General features: G+C 44.0%; 1 protein-coding gene across 4 annotated transcripts in view; it reads right to left on the reverse strand.

Annotated features, from left to right (window-relative positions):
- Nucleotides 1–18549, reverse strand: part of PDE4B (phosphodiesterase 4B) — a 655118-nt gene that overhangs the window by 140996 nt on the left and 495573 nt on the right. For all 4 annotated transcript variants that reach the window (XM_055138087.1, XM_055138088.1, XM_004607091.3 and 1 more), the window contains one exon: nt 2283–2477. In XM_055138087.1, the coding sequence (XP_054994062.1) occupies nt 2283–2477 (195 nt within the window). The remainder of the gene's footprint in view (nt 1–2282; nt 2478–18549) is intronic.

The following is an 18549-nucleotide window of genomic DNA, read 5'->3' on the forward strand; positions in this document are numbered from 1 at the left end:
TCAATATTTCAATAACTATTTGAATCTAACTTAGGAATCACTACAGTTTAACTTGAAATTGGGGTGGAATCTTCTGGAAACCTTTCAATGACCTGGCAACTCTCCGTGCTATTGAGAGTTTGATGGACTGTGAATTTTCTCTTGCAGCCTGCTTTGACCTGTCACAAATTAGGTGCATGGAGTGGATTGCTGTAGCCCACCCTTGCTCTCCTCCCGAGGAAGCTTAGAAAAATGCAAGAAGAAAGAATTCCTCTCCTGTCTATCATCACCAAAGCATCTGAAATTCTGGTTCTGCATGGTCCATAGCAATACGATAATCTCTCTTTACCCTTAGGAGCTTCTCTCGACCCTGCATTCATTTGTTTTCTGTCTCATGGTTAAGAGTCTACTTCGCATTTTGATGAGTGGAGTGAAAAATGTTCAGGGGCCAGAGAGACAGTACAGGGGTTAAGGCAGTTGCTATTTTTTTTTTCTTTTTGGGTCACACTCGGCGATGCACAGGGGTCACTCCTGACTCTGCACTCAGGAATTACTCTTGGCAGTGCTCAGGGGACCATATGGGATGCTGGGAATTGAACCCGGGTCGGCCGCATGCAAGGCAAATACCCTACCCACTGTGCTATCGCTCCAGCCCCGACAGTTGCTTTTTGCATGCTTCCATCTCTGGTTTGACCCATGCCACTGCATATGGTCTCCTGACCACTATCAGGATTGAACAGTGAACACAGAGGACTAAGTCGTGAGCTCCTCTGGGTAGGCCCAGCTGTCAGCCCCTGCTCACACTCCAAAAGCTGAAAAAGTTCATGGGATAAAGTATGGCGTGCAGTCACGGGACAGGGACAGGTTTCTCATTCTTGAGTCTTCCCACTAAGATCAGAAAGGAAGGAACTTGATGATAGGTCATTTAAAGAGTCAAAGCAAGTCCATACTAAATGTACTTAGCCACATGGAAGCCAATGTCCATGACATGTTTGCTTCTGGTCTTAAGCAGAGATCCGTGTGTCCATCTTATTTTTATGATCTAACTGTCCCTACCCTGAAAGCATGCAACATTTCTGAGAATGAGGACCTGTTTTTAATTCATCTGTGATACACCATGTTTGGGTTTATCTCCTAAATCCAGGGTCACAGCAGGGCACAAGGATTGGCCAATGTTTGAGACATGAGTGTCCACGTAAATGGGGATCACCCAGACTGAAAGACAACTGAGGGCAAGATGCTGCCCTCCACATTAATAGGCAGACATGCCCCTGCAAACACTGCCTTGCTGGTAGCTTTAAGATGCTCTCTGCCTCTTTCACAGAAAGGTGACCCCCTTTTCACTGCCTTTCCAATAGCAGAAGGAAGACCAGTGGAATTTTCCAAGCTGGAGACCTTAGGCAGTAACTGCTATTTTTATAACATAGGTTTTTTAAAACACAATTGATTGTGTGCCCAGAAACATGTGACGGCATGAACTCCAGCATCCATTGTTATCTGGCTTCAGAAATGGAATATACAGGGCCAGAGCGATAGCACAGCGGGTAGGACATTTGTCTTGCATGTGGCTGACCCAGGTTCGATTCCCAGCATCCCATATGGTCCCTTGAGCACCGCCAGGAGTAATTCCTAAGTGCAGAGCCAGGAGGACCCCCTGTGCATCTCCAGGTGTGACCCAAAAAGAAAAAGAAATGGAATATACAAGCAACACAACCTAGTCATGATTCTTGAAATAAAAATCAGAGATTGATAATCATCGCAGTCAAACAGAAATATCAGCAGTGCTTACTAGGCGGTCAAGTGTGTTCAGTGGCACCCAGGAGCCCAACCACAAGTGTGCACTGTGTTCAGGTTCCAGAGAAGGGACACAGACTGGTGGCTGAAGTCAGCTCATTAAATGCCACCACACAAAGGACATCGAGCGAGGAGGCAAGTAACCAAACAACCACCAATTTGTCTTCTCCCCTGTTCTCTCACAGATACCACATACCAAACTGCAAAAAGGCAGCAGGTCCTTGGCAAAAAGTGTTAAGGTTCACACTCCATTAACGATGCAGCAGTTCAGGAAATGATGCCAGAAGAAGTGTTTTGTTTTGTTTTTCTTAACATGTCCTTAGCATATAAACTGGAGTGTGCCTGTGTTTTGGAGACTCCAGCCCAGGCAAGAGGTCCTTGCGGGGTGATGCATGACACCTGGACTCACAGTCATCCCCCCACCTTCCCGAGATTCAAAGAGGGGAGAGTTATTGCTGCGTGAATGATGAGGTGAGCATGAGACGCAATCGGATGGAGCTTGTACTTACTGCTCGCTTGGAAGGGAAGAGTTTCTCGACATCGCCTTGGGTGACAAGTCATAGTCGCTGTCTGACCGGTAGAGGAAGGACTCTCTGCGCTGGCTGTGGCCGGGGAAGGTGGCATGCAGCACCAGCCCCGAAGAGGAGCCGGCCTGGGCATCCAGAGGGCTTCGACCGGGGGACGGGCCATTTTCCACATCAAAGCTAGAAGACAAGACAGAAGACTGCTCAGCTGAGATGTGTAAGAAGAGGGGACATCCGGCACACTTTGGGACCCAGGCCTTTCTCAGAAAACCTTGTGCTTATAGAGCATTTCACTCTCCCAAGAGTCCTGTGCTGGAATTGTTTTAATAACCGTCTTCTATGAAGGAAAGGAACCCTGGAAGCTCACTCTGTCCCCCCTGAGTCTAATGTCAGCGTATGCGGGAGGCAGTCTGGGAACCCACGAGTCACCGGCCCTGGCCTTTCCGAGGGAGAAGCCACTTACTTGGACAAACTGAGAATAAAATCCAGCCACAAACTCGTGGGTGACAGCAGGCACCTCCAGACAGAGTACCTAGCACCCCTCGAGGTGTCAGACTCTGAGCTGTCACTTGAATGCGCCTTCTTGCTTAAAAAAAAAATTCTAACATAAATTAATATACCAGTCTCATTAACAATATCATATGCCTATTTCAGAAGGGGGTTGGGAACTAAGGCCTATGTCGTAAACAGCTACTGCAATGTAGCTGACTATAAAATTAACACAGAAATCTCATTTCTAAATCAAACAATGAATAGAAGAGAAATTAAAAAGCAACCTTATTCACAGTTGTGCCTCAAAACAAGCCAAATGAACTGGGAATCATTTTATTTTTTTATCTTATTTATTTATTTTTTAAATTTTTTTAAATTTAATTGAATCACCGTGAGATAGTTACAAGCTTTCATGTTTGGGTTACAATCTCACAATGATCAAACACCCATCCCTCCACCAGTGCACATTCCATACCACCAATATCCCGGGTATAGCCCCCCTTTCCCACCCTCCCCCTGCCTCCATGGCAGACAATATTCCCCATACTCTCTCTCTACTTTTAGGCATTATGGCTTGCAACACTGAGAGCTCATCATATTTGGTCCATTATCAACTTTCAGCATGCATCTCCCATCCCAACTGGTTTCTCCAGCCATCATTTTCTTAGTGATCCCCTCTCTATTCCATCTGCCTTCTCCCCTCTGCTCATGAAGCATTCTTCCAGCTATGGGGCAATCCCCCTGGCCCTTGTATCTACTGCCCTTGGGTGTCAGCCTCATTTGATGTTATTCTATACTCCACAAATGAGTGCAGTCCCTCTATGTCTGTCCCTCTCTTTATGACTCATTTTACTTAGCATGTTCCATGTCTATCCATTTACAAGCAAATTTCATTACTTCATCTCTCCTAACAGCTGCATAGTATTCCACTGTGCAGATGTACCAAAGTTTTTTTTTTGGGGGGGGGGGCGATGCACAGGGTTTATTCCTGGTTCATGCACTCAGGAATTAGTCCTGACAGTGCTCAGGGACCATATGGGATCCTGGGAATTGAACCCGGGTCGGCCACGTGCAAGGCAAACACCCTACCTGCTGTGCTATCTCTCCTGCCCCGTACCAAAGTTTCTTTAACCAGTCATCTGTTTTAGGGCACTCGGGTTGTTTCCATATTTTGGCTTTTGTGAACAGTGCTGCAATGAATATATAGGTTGATCATCGAATTTCTCGAGTGGTCTCACTAACATCTCCATTCGTCCAAGCCCTGAGATTTTAGAAGCCTCTCTCTACTCATCCTAACAATGATGCCATACTGGAGGCTCTTTCAGGGTCAGAGGAATGAAACCCAGCTTGTTACTGGTTTTGGCATATTAATACACCACGGGGACCTTGCCAGGCTCTCCCATGTGGGCAGGAAACTCCCAGTAGTTTGCCAGGTTGCTTTTTAAGTCTCTGGATGAATATATAGGTACAGATGTCATTTCTACTGTGCTTTTTTGCATCTTTGGATATATTAAACTGAGAATCATTTTAACAGAAGATATGAAAGACATATATATATATATATGTATATAAAATACGTCACTGTAGCACTGTAGCACTGTCAGACTGGAGCAATAGCACAGCAGGTATGATATTTGCCTTGCATGTGGCCAACCCAGGTTCGATTCCTCCGTCCCTCTTGGAGAGCCTGGCAAGCTACTGAGAGTATCCTGCCTGGGAAGCTCCCCACGGTGGCGTATTTGATATGCCAAAAACAGTAACAACAAGTCCCACAATAAATCACTACTAAAAGAACTAAGAGGCCAGAGCAATAGTATAGCAGGTAGGGAGTTTGTCTTGCATACTGCTGACCCAGGTTCAATCCCCAGCATTCCCTATTGTCCCCCAGTGATGCCAGTAGTGGTCTCTGAGCACAGAGCCAGGACTTAGCCCTGAGCACTGCTGGAGTGGCCCTAAAATTAAAAAAAAGAAATAAAAGAACACACAAGAACTAGAAATACCTCTATTCATGAATTGGAAATATTATTGAAATGACAATCTGACCCAGAGCATTATATTGATTCAATGAAGTTCATATAAAATACCCATGTCATATAAAAATACATAAACAAATGTTATTAAAATTTATATGGCACATCACCCTACCAAGTAGTCAAAAAAAAAACTTAGGAAAAAGAAGGTGGGAAGCATTCCATTCCCCAACTTTTAGTCTTACTATAAAGCCATAGTAACCAAAACTGTATGATGCTGGAATAAAGACAGATTCTCTATATCTCTGGTCTACAGTGGAAAAGAATTGAGAACACAAAGACAGATTCTCAGGTATATGGATATCTAAATTTCGACAAAGAAGCGAAGAGTATGAAGTAGAGCAAGGCAAGCTTCTTTTAGTAAACAAGTTGGAAAATAATCAATCATTTGTAAAAAAAAAAGTGAACTTAAGACTCCTATCACATAGTGCACAAAAGTTTATTCAAAATGATCTAAAGACCTTGATGACAGACTTTAACCCATAATTAATCCATAAATTATATTAAGGAAAACATAGGCATAGCCCTTCTTGCACTGAATTCAGAGGTATCTTTAATGCCATTGTCCAAGCAAATGGAAACAAAGATAAATGGAACTATATCAAACTACAAACTATAAATTGCCTGCTCTCCAAAAATAAAGAAAAAGATAAACAACAACAACAAAGAACTATGACCAGAATAAAATTACACCTTACACCCAACAAACCGGGAGAAAATATTTCCTCACCACTTACCTAACAAAAGGTTGATATCCAAGATATAATAGTTCTTATAAAACTTGAGAAGAAACAGACAATCAATCAAGCCATCTAAAAAGGGTTGGGGGGAGAAGAGATGAACAGAAACTTCCTCAAACATGCAGCATACATACAGATGGCCAAAAGGTATATTAAAAAATGCTCCTTTAAAAGAAAAAGTATTGGGCCACACCTGGCTGTGCTCAGGGCTTACTCCTGTTTCTGTGCCCAGGGATAGCTTCTGACTTACTATAACAAATGGCCAAATGCAGAGGAACTTGAGAACTGCTCTACAGAACCATGCCAGGGGTGTGTGTGTGTGTGTGTGTGTGTGTGTGTGTGTGTGTGTGTGTGTGTGTGTGTGTGTGTGTGTGTGTGTGTAAAAGTGGTGCAGGGGTTGGAGGAGCTCTCTGGTTGAGTTTGTGGTGTTGGAACATGTATGCAGAAAATCCTATTAACAGTATTGTAAATGATAGTGCCTAAAGTTAAAAAAAAAAAAAGAAAAGGAAAAAGAAAGGAAAATTAAAAAAAAAAAAACTAAGGCAGGAAGAAAGAACGAAAGCATTCCTGAAGATCAGCCTCAGAAACTTTTTTTTTTTTTTAGCAGCTCTCAAACTCCAGGTGTTTGGTAAGCAGCAAATGAGACTCTCTGGTCAACAGGACAAGGAAGAGCCACGCAAGTCTGTTCTGCATTGAGGCTTCCCAGGCCCAGTGGAGAGACATTTGCTGGGACGTTGCACGCTGTGGCCCCTCAGATCCCCTGGTCTCATTCTTATACCCATGGGCCAGCCTGTTGGCATGAAAGCTGGGCTTTAAGCAAATAGGTTGCAGCAAGTGAAATAGAATGAAAGGTTTTCTGCTTGAGTTCACTGAGTGCCATGCCTGTTGTTGAGTTAAATAAAGTGTTCCTGAGCACAGAAGGTCCCCAAGTGCCACCGAGATTCTGCAGGAACACTGTGTTCAGCTGCTGGCACTGAGCTCCGTGTAAGGACACTGACAGGGCATTCTGAGGTGGAGACGAGCTACTCAGTGCTTAGAGTGAGCCTGAGCTTTGCATTTATTTCTCTGCCCCCGTCCCTTTATTGTGGAGGGGTCACACTCAGTGTTGCTGAGGTCTTACTCCTGGCTCTGGGCTCAAGGACCACTCCTTGCAGGGCTGCGTTGGACAAGGGTCAGGTTGGGGGGGGGGGCGGAAACATATATGGTGCCTGCACTGAACCCAGACTGGCAGAGGGCAAGACAAAGGCCTTGGCCCCTGGGCTATGCCCTTTCGGTCGCCCGAACTTTGAAATTTCAAAAGCGTTAGAATCAGGACGGGAACGGTTAGCCCACAGCTGCTGCCCCGGGCCCTCCAGAATCTGCTAGACGCTGTGGTCTGCAGCAGCGAAAGGGGCTGGTGTCTGGAACAGCTGGGCCTGTGCTGCACTCCAATGGCCAGGGGCCATTTCTCTGGTCTGTGCTAAGCGGCCCCAGTCATTAAGTATCATGAATATCACTGCTGTGTGCATCCGGGCTGCCATCTCAGAAGAGGTGCCAAGTGGGTGTGTTCTCGAAACTCTCAGAACTCTTTCCATTGAGGGTTTCCACCAGGGCTCCCCCTTGCCCTCCTGGCTGCTAGGGAGGGCATCCCCAAGACACCCCCCCTCAGCGTGGGTGGCACAAAGCCGTTAGTCAGGATCCGGGGCCCTGGGGCCCTGGCAGGTGAGCAGGAAAGAGACGTAGCCACCCCCCCCACCCCCGCCCCGAAATCCCGACGCATATGCCAGGCTGCTTCTGCTTGGTTTTTCCTTCTGCTTCATGCTGCCTCCGGCCCCAGCAGAACTTGCTGGAATGTTGAAGCAGCCAGGGAAGAATTCTCTGTTGCAGAGAAGTGGTCTTCGGGAGACAAATGGCCTTTCATATCCCCCGGGGCATGGTTTCAAAGCAACCAACACAGATGGACGGCTTCGGAACAAACATGAATCACCAGCCAGACACCAGCCCAGTCACAGCAAAATTAGTGAGCAGACATCACAATCCGGCCCACAGCTCCGGGGTGGGAGGGGGGGGGTGTGGGCAAGGGGAGTCTGAGGACAGACTTCACAAGCAAACGGAATCAACCACGCCGACCTCAGTGGGATCAGGGAGATGCGGCATTGCCAGTATCAGAAACAGACACACACGTGGGACCCCCAGTTGCCTCTGCCTTAATCAGGGCACTCAACTCCCTGCGGCTCTCTTGACATGAACAAAAGTCATTAAAATATAACATGAGGGTGTTATGTAAGATGGACCGAAAAGGAAACAGCCCCTACCAGTATTAGTAGCATAGGTCTATTCTTTCGGAGTATATTTATATATATATGTATATATATATATATTTCTCTCTTGTAGGCTTAATTCTTGCTTTTGATATTTTTTAAGAGTATATATGTATATATATTTTCTCTTTTGTAGGCTTAATTCTTGCTTTTGATTTTTTTAACAAGTATTTTTCACATCTAGCACAATTTCCAGGATGATCATCATTGTCCATGGACTATTTCATGGTTCCTGCAGAAGCGTTTCCAATATTTTCTTAGGCATTTTTGGTATGATCAACCTTCATTGTATAATTAAAAATAACATAGCCATTGTTACCCGTGAGTCTCTAGCTCCGCGAGTATTTTGATAAGGTCATTTAGAAGGTTCTGGGAGATGAGGAGGAGGGCCAGTAGGAGTTTTCTGAATGCTTGACTAGGAGATCTCTCTCTGTGGGAGAGGATGGCCTATGCTCAGCTTATGGACTAAAACGATATTTGCAAGGAACATTTTTTCCCGGGGCTCACATACATTCTCTTTCTCAGTGTCTGTCTTCCTCCACACACCACAAGGCACAATAACGCTGCCCTCCTGTATAATTCAGCCTGCTCAACCCATCAGCTTGGATTAGGTCAGTTGCTAGTCTAAGACCTACTAATTTTTCACAACTTCCTGCTAACTTGTAGTCCTGGCCCCCTCAGCTGCTGCTGGCAACAGTGGTGACTAGGCAGGTAGTGTTAGAAGCAGAGCTGCCTGGAACCTGGAACTCAGAATGCTCACCACTACCTATGGTACACCTTTTTTTTTTTTTTTTTTTTTTAATCTCCTACTACCTTCTCCAGTGAGTTTGCTCTCCCACTTCACCTTAGAGACATGCTCACTCCTCTGTGAACCCCTGGGCACTTGACTGGCACCTCTCTACTTGGTTCCCCAATAGACCGTTATCTCATAGAGGAAGTGGATCAAATACTTGTCCTTTCTGGTGGCCCCAGGTATCTGGATCAGAGCCTCATAAATAGTTATTGGTTGGAGCCCTGCAATACTATTGGAATTGACTGTGAACTGTTTTTGTTGTTGTTGTTGTTTTAATTTTTCCTGATCCTTCCCTGCCTGTCTGCTCGCCCTTAGAATGATTCCTACAACATGAATTTCTGTTGTTTCCTTATATAAGCTCCTAATGCCCAGAGATATAGTTCGTGTGACAGAGCACATGCAAAGTATGTGAGAGGACCTGACTTCAGTCCCCAATACCCAGCAATTCCCCGGAATCCTTGGTATTCAGGAGGTCAATTCCATATGGCCCCATACAAGGCCTTGGACCCCCATGAACTGGTCCCTATTTAAAAATAATAAGCCTCTAGACCCTCCAGCGCCGCCACGCCGGTCCGCTCCCTCTTGCAGATTCTGTTTCCTGCTGTAGGGACATGGTCTGTGCTGGAATGCAGAACGCCAGAGGAGGCCTGCAGTGGGCACATCTGGTGCCTTGGTTAAGCTTCCTCCTCGACTGGCTTTCCAAACTCCTGTAAGGAGAAAGATGGGCAGGCCTGACCTGACCACCATTGTAATCAAGTGTCTTCCTAGACCAAAAAAATAATAATAATAAAATAAATAAATAAATAAATAAAATAAAATTAAAAAAATACTAAGCCTCTAGAGATAGGCATTTCTTTCATAAAGCTTAGGAAGCAATGTGCTACAAATTAAAACAAAAAAAAGTTATACACTGCTATGCTGATTCTGAACCAAATCAAACAGCATAGGGCCCAACCCCCCTGAAAGGGGCGGTTCCCTTCCACCGGATGTTTGTCAACTTCTCCGCGTTTTCTTTTCACCCCACCCCCGCACCCGGCATCACCCTCGGTGCTTCCCTGTCCCTGGAATCTGCAGGGAATCTGCCGGGGGCTGAGAGCTACCAGCAGATGGCAGACTTGAGCTGCTGCTCCCCCGTCCTCGGCCAGGACCAGGTGGGGCCGCCTGCCAGTCTCGCAAGGAGAAATAGGACTGAAGCCTTATTCATAAGCCCGGGAGGAGGGAAAGAAAAAAAAAATCAGGGATAAAGAACAAAACCACAGGTGTACACGAAACCTTTGATTAAACGAAGAGACGGTCTACCTCCAAGAATTCAAGCTAAGCCAGGTGGTTGCCGAATTGCCTGCGATTGTCCCCAGGGTGGTTGTTTTCTGATCCCCAATTAATCCCAATTACCGTGCACACCCCAATTTGGATAACAAAGAGCCAGGAAGCAACATCCCAGGGCGGATTTCATCTCGGAACCAGAGGACTCTTGTTGGCGTTTGGAACTCAGCGTTTCTCCGGCCAAGTCGCCTCGGGAGCCTCTGGAAAAGCTGATGTTCCACAAGATGTTTTGATCGCGAGGGCGCAGAGGGGTGCACCCGGGTGGGAGTGGAGGCTCTGAATGTTTGCTTTTGCCTTTTCTTCCTTAAAACTGCCCATGGATCAAAAGACGTCATGGACAAGTGTTTATGGGATACTGCTCTTGCAAAACAAGTTTTAAGAAAAGAAATTTTTCTTTTATTTTTATCTAGGCCTTTTGGATCACACTTGGGGGTTCTCAGGGGTTAATTCTGCCTCTCACTCAGAAATTACTCCTGGAGGTACTCAGGCAACCATATGGGATGCTGGGGATTGAGCCAGGGTTGGCCACGCCCCAGACAAATTCCCTACCCACTGAACGATCACTTAGGCCCCAATTAAAAAAAAAAAGTTACAAAAATACCCTGCTTATTGAAGAACTGGAGATATAGTAGAGCAGACAGTGTATTTGATTTGCCAACTTGGGTTAGATCCCTGGCATCACAAAGGGTCCTGCGAGCACCACCAGAAGTGATCTCTGAATGCAAAACCAGGAGTATTCCCTGAGTACTGTCAGGTATGACAAAAAAAAAAAAAATCCCAAACCCAAAACCTATACTGAGGGGCCTGGAGAGAGAAAGTACAGCAGGCAAGATGCTTGCCTTCCCTTTGACCAGCCCAGTTCAATCCCCAGTACCCTCCCCAAACCCTGCCCAGAGTGATCGCTGGGCAGAGAGAGGAGTTAGCCCTGAGCACTGCTGGGTGTGGCCCCCAAACCAGTCCCAACCCCCTCAAAAAACACAAAAGAAGAAGCTGATGAACACCTCCTGCAGACTGAAACTGCAGGGGTCTGCGAGGTGGGGGGCGTGGAGGGGTGTCTCCTCACCCCATTACCAAGAAAAGACAGCAAAGAGGTTCTGAAAGGTTAGAAGTGGAGATGCCGCCCTGTGCCCAGAGTCCCCACTTCCTTTTTTTTTTTTTATTCCTCTAGACTGTGACATCAGTTTTGCTTATTTTATTCCTGGGGCTTGGACGGGAGTCTCACCCCCAAAGGCTATGTTAATGAAAGCGAAGATCTCACAGTTTATACCTCACTTCTGAAAAAAAAAAAAAAGGAGGCGTTTCTATTTGGATCAAAACCTGTGGCAGGTGAAGACCTCAGGAGTTCCTAGGTGAACTCAATAGGTCCCTTTGTCCCCATACTTACCACACCCTCCCCGCAGCACCCCAGAATCTCCACCCCCAACATTTTGGCTTTGGAGAATTCTTGCATCTCAAAGAAGGTTGTGTCTGTGTCTAGAATGAGTGTATTAGAGTGGTGGTGCCACACGAGAACATTCTGTGCTTCTTTAAAATTCTATTGACAAGTATTCCCTTCTATGCATTCATAAATTACCGTCTTCAACGACTAAGCAAAATTTGATGTAAATGAATAATCACTTATTTATGTACTCATCTAGGTAGTCACTGCATCACCATGAGTTGTCACCTCATCAGTCGTTTCTGGGGTTGGGGAAGCGGCAGCTTTGGCCCACGGTATGGCATCCCACAACGGAAGGGACCTGCCTGAATCAATGGCTGCAGGTGGCAGCTGGTCCTAATTTCCAGTGAAGGACTTAACTGCATAATCCAGCCATCATGCTTTGGGCCCTTGCCCTAGCTGATGTCTGGGGGGGGGGGGGCTTCTCTGGACACAGCTGTAGCAAAACATCTCAAGACAGCCTGAAGATCCAGTTCCAATACTAATGGCTTTCCTCCCATCGGACAGGAAGAACTCTGATGATCATCTCGTCTGGACTCCAGAATCTTTTCCCCACTGCTATCCTTTCTTCACAGGGGCTTGGCAAATTATAAAGTTTGGGTCATAGTCCCAAACTACCTGATCCCAAGAAAGGCTTTAAAGAAGCTGTAGCATAGTAATGCTAGATAGAGAGTTCCGGAGAAATACGGGAAGTGAAATAGGGATTTCCTGCCCAACACCTTTAGTCTTTTCCCACTATGATGAACAAAGAAATGATAAGCAGAAGGTCTGGGAGTACCTTGAAGATGAGACATCTTGCAGAGATTTTGGAGAAGGGAGAAATGGCTTCTTATGGTCATTTCACTGTGGTTTTATATTGGTACTAATGTTGGATAACAGTGCTAAGTACTTTATTTTTTTTCTTTTTGGGTCACACCCGGCGGCGATGCACAGGGGTTACTCCTGGCTCTGCACTCAGGAATTACCCTTGGCAGTGCTCAGGGGACCATATGGGATGCTGGGAATTGAACCCGGGTCGGCCGCGTGCAAGGCAAACGCCCTACCCGCTGTGCTATTGCTCCAGCCCCAACAGTGCTAAGTACTTTAAAAATAACATTGGCTTATCCTTGTCTCCTCCCCCCTGCAGATACCTTAGGTTTATTGAGTTACTCCAAACACAGTGCTCCTGAGGCGCACACAATTCCACTAGGCACTCCCATTTTTCTGCGTTTATCTTTTACCTCTCCTTCATGCTCTTTCCCCTCTACCTGTTAATCACAAATATCCCCAAATAAGACCCTCTGACTTGTAAAGTCAAATCCTTCTGAGGGCTCTAGATTTTATATATGTAAGTAAAATATTACTTTTCTCTTTTCTTTATGTCCTTTGCATAGTTTATTTTAGAGCAATGTCCTTTTTGTACAGACACAGGAGGAGAGTTCATGCTATGCTTTTGTAACATGGGAGCTAACTGACTCCGAATAATATTTATTCCTGGCATCCTTCATATTTACTTGACTTACGCCTCAGTTGCCCTTAGTTCCTAACACCCCAAAAGGGGGCCCCCAGGATGAACTCAAGGTAAGATGAAAGCCTACCTGGCATCGAAAAGGACAGGCTAAGCACCATAAAAAAATACAATAAGTTAAGAACATGGTCATGGAACAAACTCTGTCGTGACACAAAAAGAAGTAACTGAATAAGGACTCTGCTGGGGTTAGAAAAGACTAACCTGGCCTGAGGGCTATAGTCTGGGTTATAAAGTGAGATGTCCCCAGGAAGAGCCACCGTATAAGCTTAATATATCTCTTACTGTGTTCATGGTGCAAAATGAATAGAAATATTATTAAGAAGTAAACTTCAGATGATTGTTTAAATGGATAGTGGCTCAGAGAAGGAGAAAGCAATATAGACTTAGATGAAAATTCTGCCCTTGGGCAGATCTCCTGGCAGGAATCTAGAGATTTTGTCTTTGAGTATCTCCTAGAAGAACTTCCCCTGAAGGAAAGACTTTATTTCTGTTCATTGTGTATGATAATATTCAACCATACCTATGTGCAATTGCTTCCTCCAATCCTTCTTGATTTCTCTGTAGCTGATGCTGTGAGACTTGAATAAATGGCCACTGATTACCAGCCAGTCTGGTGGCTCCCATTCCTTCATTTGTCCCTCAGGCCAGCCAGTGGGTGGTGATCAGCCCCGAACACACCAAGGGGACCCTCAGGTCACCGCGGACAGGCCAGTAACCACCCACCAGAAATAGCTACATTCTAATAATTCATTTCTGCAAAAAAAGTACTTTTTATGAACCCACTAAAGAAAAAGATTGAGAATACAGCAATGTACAAAACAGATGAGGTCTCTTTGTAAGGGTTGGGTACTGAATAAAATAAAACTGCTTCAGATACCATTAAATGTTACAATTAAGACATACCACCATGACAGAGAAAATTCCAAAGAAGATTGTCTCTGCCATGTCTGACCATCCATCTTTTTCAGATGGTGCCATTTGAGTTGAGATCTGGCAGAAGTAACGGCAGAGTTTGTCCTTGGATTTTTCCTGTTTTGACATTCCTTTCAACCACAGGATTGGGTGAAATAATATTTAGGTTTCAATGGGATGACATTTATTAAGCTAGTTAACCAAATTTTCTCATCTCTGTTCCTAGCTGACTGAGTTGGTCTGTTCTCTCATATGACTGATACTGTGCTTCTAAATATTATCTACTTATCTCGATAACTATCTATAATTTATTGATCATCCATTCATCTGAATTTACACAGAAGGTGTTTGTGTGATTGTGGGTACTCTATCTGCTTCCAAAGGGCTGTGTTCCTCAAAGATATATAACATTTTTTCTTATGTTTTACCTCATTACTAAGACTAGATGTATCACAAAAGAACTTACTAAATATTTGGTTATGAACGAAGATCAAATAAGTGACATTGACTAAAGAATAATAATTTTCTCTCTTCTTTGATATCCACTTAGACCACAAAATCTTCTCCAACAAGAAAAAAAATCTAGTGGCATAGGGAAACCAAGCTATATCCTTAGAAGATCACTAAAATATCACTTTATAAAGAACCAGAGGTTTGCTACTAAATGTCTCCTGCAGAAGGGCTGGGATGTGTTGCTTACTCCTGGCTATACGCTCAGGGATTGAACCCCCATATTGGCTGAATGCAAAGCCAGTACCCTATCCACTGACCTATCACTCCAGCCCACAAACCATACTTCTTTAAACAGCCATCTTCATCCCTTGATACTGATGGAGTTACAGATGAAAAGGCCATGTAAATTCCCCTGGTCACTGTCACTGTCACTGTCATCCCATTGCTCATTAATTTGTTTGAGCGGGCACCAGTAACATCTCCATTGTGAGACTTGTTGTTACTGTTTTTGGCATATCAAATACACCACGGGTAGCTTGCCAGGCTCTGCCATGTGGACGGGATACTCTTGGTAGCTTGCCGGGCTCTCTGAGAGGGACGGAGGAATCGAACCTAGGTCGGTAGAGGACTTAATTTTGTGAAGGACCTTATCACTTTTTTTTTAAAAGAAAATTGATTATTTGAAATTCTTTCATAGAATGTATTTCCTAACAAATGCGCAAACAAAAAGTATAATAGAAATACCTAATTTTTCAAATGAGATAAGGTGAAGGTAATGTTTTAAAAGCTTTCCTTCAAATACTGGCATAGTTTAAATTACTTAATTTTATATTGTATTAAAGGGTTTTATTTTCCTTATTTACAAAGGTTAAAATCATATAGCAATCACAAATTGTCTCTTATAATTTATTTTATGATCATTCTATTTGCCATTTGTTGAATCACCATGATATACACAGTTATAAAGTTGTTCATGATTGTTCAGTCATACAATGTCCCATCACCCGTTCCTTCACCAGTGTGTTTCCCACCACCAATATCCCCAGTTTCCCTCCTGTCTTCAGCTTATGTCAATGGCAGGCACTTTTCTTCTTTCTCTCTCTTGCTCTTTCTTTCTCTTTCCTTTTGGGCATTATAGTTTGCAATACAGGTACTGCAAGGTTATCATGTTTTTCCCTTTACCTACTTTCTGCACTCAGTTCTTGTTCAGAGTGGCATATTTTAATGTGGTCTTTTCTTATGTTCACAGGGTGTTGCTCCTATGTTGTATATATAGTTTACAAGTAAAACAGGACAGTTTTTATAGAGAAAAACAGTAAGCAAACAATACTACCTCATAATTATAAGAACTTGGAGATTTGGGATATTTGATTACAGTAAGTCTAGAAGCAGGGATTAGAGCACAGATTTTTACCTCCTGCCTCAAACTACACCCTCCCCCGTTCACTCTCCATTTGCCCAGAGAGTTCTGTACCTCCTCCATTGGAGTATTACAATGTTCTTTGTCTCAGAGTCTACCATCACTGTTTTGAGGCATTAAAATCTTGCCTGAGCTAGAATCAGCAACTCCTCCACGCCTTCTCCGTTTCTTCCGCTTTTCTTTCTACCTAACAGGAAAAGCAACCTCTTAAAGCAAAAACCAGACCATTCCAACGCACTTTGGATAAAATCCAAACTCTTTGCCAGGGAAAATGGCACGTCCCTGTGTAAGCTGGTCCGTGCCCCCTTCCAAGTTCATTTTACATTGCCTACTTTCTTCTGTTTAATATGGTTCAGTCTTGGGCCTTTCCTTTCTGTTTCCCAAACATGCCAGATCCTTTCCCACCTCAGTGATTCTGCACATGTGTGTTTTGTTCTCTGGTATATGTCTTTGGCTTCCAACAGTTCCTGGCTCGTAGGAAGCACTGAATAAATATTTGCTGAAGGGACGAATAAATTCTGGTCTTTGCTTCTTCTCTGAGTATGTCTCCTTTCTCATTCTTTAAACTTCAGATTCAGTCACCAACTAAAAACATTCCTTCTCCAAATCAGGATTTAAGACAGTGTCCTGTTGTCCATGAAATGTTGGGCTGTATTTGTATCCTTATTACTTCTTAAAAAAATTTTTTTGATGTCACACCTGGTGATGACCAGGGCCAATGCTCAGGGGTTACTCCTAGCTCTGCACTCAGGAATTACTCCCGGTGGTGCTCAGGGGACCTTATGGGATGCCAGGTATTGAACCCAGGTCCTTTGCAAGGCAAATGCCCTCCCCATTGTGCTATCATCCCGGCCCTTCTTTATTACTTCTTAGAAGGATCATCCTCTTTTGGGGCTGGAGCGATAGCACAGCAGTATCATGTTTGCCTTAATGCAGCCAACCCCGGTTCGATTCTTCTGCCCCTTTCGGAGAGCCCTGCAAGCTACCGAGAGTATCTTGCCTACACGGCAGAGCCTGGCAAGCTACCCATGGTATAATCGATATGCCAAAAACAGTAACAATAAGTCTCACAATAAGAGACGTTACTGGTGCCTGCTCGAGCAAATCGATGAGCAAGGGGATGACAGTGACAGTGACATCCTCTTTCTGTAAAACTCTAAGCTCCATGAGGGCTGGCTGCCATATTTGCATATGCATTACCAGTGCTGGCACATGCTGCCAGTTCTCACACATGATCTGTTCAATATATTAAAGACTCAATAAATGAGCATGTGCACGTGGTCAACCACGACAATCACCTTAATGATTCACAATAGATCCAATTTCTGGATTATTTTAATAAAAGAATTCTGTTTCTTCATTAAGATGTTTAGCTCACTTCCTGTGGAGGAAAGGTCCATTTTCAGGGACTTGTTTTGTTTGGCTGATTATTACTCTGGGTTCATTACACATCTCAGAAAGTGAGAATAGTTTTCTGGTCAAATTTCACCAGACATCAACTTCTTAGAAAGAGCTTTAGTAGCACTGAGGTTAGCATCTAGGAGGTATTACTAACCTAGGTTTTAGAAATTGCCATTGCTTAATATTTTAAGAAACTTATATAGGGGCTGGAGCGATAGCACAGCGGGTAGGGCATTTGCCTTGAACGTGGACAACCCGGGTTCGATTCCCAGCATCCCATATGGTCCCCTGAGCAACGTTAGGAGTAATTCCTGAGTGCAGAGCCAGGAGTAACCCCTGAACATTGCCGGGTATGACCCAAAAAGCAAAAAAAACCCAAATTTATATAGTCTTGACAATGGATAGAGCTTTATTATCTTTCACTGGTAGAATTGGGGTGATGGTGGATGGAAGGAGGGTGGGAAGTAGGCATTGTGTCTTCCATCAACTTAAATAATAATCATAAAATTGAAAATCATTGCCTCCACCTCCAATCTGCAGAACACTTAATAGTGTTTATGTTAGTTCACATCTGGCCTCCAAATGTTATCAGTCTTGAATCCCGCACCTGCAAACAGCCTGGTATTTGGGTTTTAAATATGTTCTTTTGAGAAGGAAGGAGGGGTAAGAGCCAAGGAGATGGAGAGGAAGGAGAGGTAGCCAGAAGATGTCAGAAGTGTTTCTTCCTGACGCAGGCTAACTTTTTATAACATTTAGAGAAGCAAAACATTTTTTCCCTCGCAGATTTCTGATCTTCCCAGTGATCCAGACCACATGTTAAGTGTCTGGTAAGTATTCAATCATTTCATTTCTATATTCTCTCTGTTCCTTAAAGTCAATGGATGTGAAAATGAAAGTTCAAGTGCTTCAATCACTTGCTGAGGACCACTCAGCTATTGAATCCTGGTTCGTGGGTTTAAACCTTGTTGGACTGAATCCATGAACAAATCCATCAATTCACACCAGCTGACTGCTTAGTCTTCTTGCCACAATCTCATGTCCAAGAGTTTTTAGTTGAAGCCAAGCCTTCTGTTCCCCATGTTCCTTCCTCCCCTCCTGCGCCACCCTGCAGCAGTGACCTATAAGTATTGCATCATTTTCTACTGTGCATATCACAAGAAAACTGTAAATATTTAAATCTAAAACAGACCAACCCACAAACACACAAAAAATTACATTCAAACCCATTTCATCCATCTGAAAGATGAAAAAATTCATCCCCAGGAGACTTGAAGAATGAGAAATACTAAAGGAAATCCTTTTAGGCAGAAGGAAAATGCAACCAGATAAAAATCTGTGTCTACACAAAGGAACAGCAAATTTTTACTTCATATGAATTTCTTTTTAACATAAAATTGATGAAAAGCAAATGGGGCAGCAATATATCATGAAGTATATAAA

This window comes from Sorex araneus, chromosome 5, assembly GCF_027595985.1.
Source record: "Sorex araneus isolate mSorAra2 chromosome 5, mSorAra2.pri, whole genome shotgun sequence".
Lineage (NCBI taxonomy): Eukaryota > Metazoa > Chordata > Mammalia > Eulipotyphla > Soricidae > Sorex > Sorex araneus.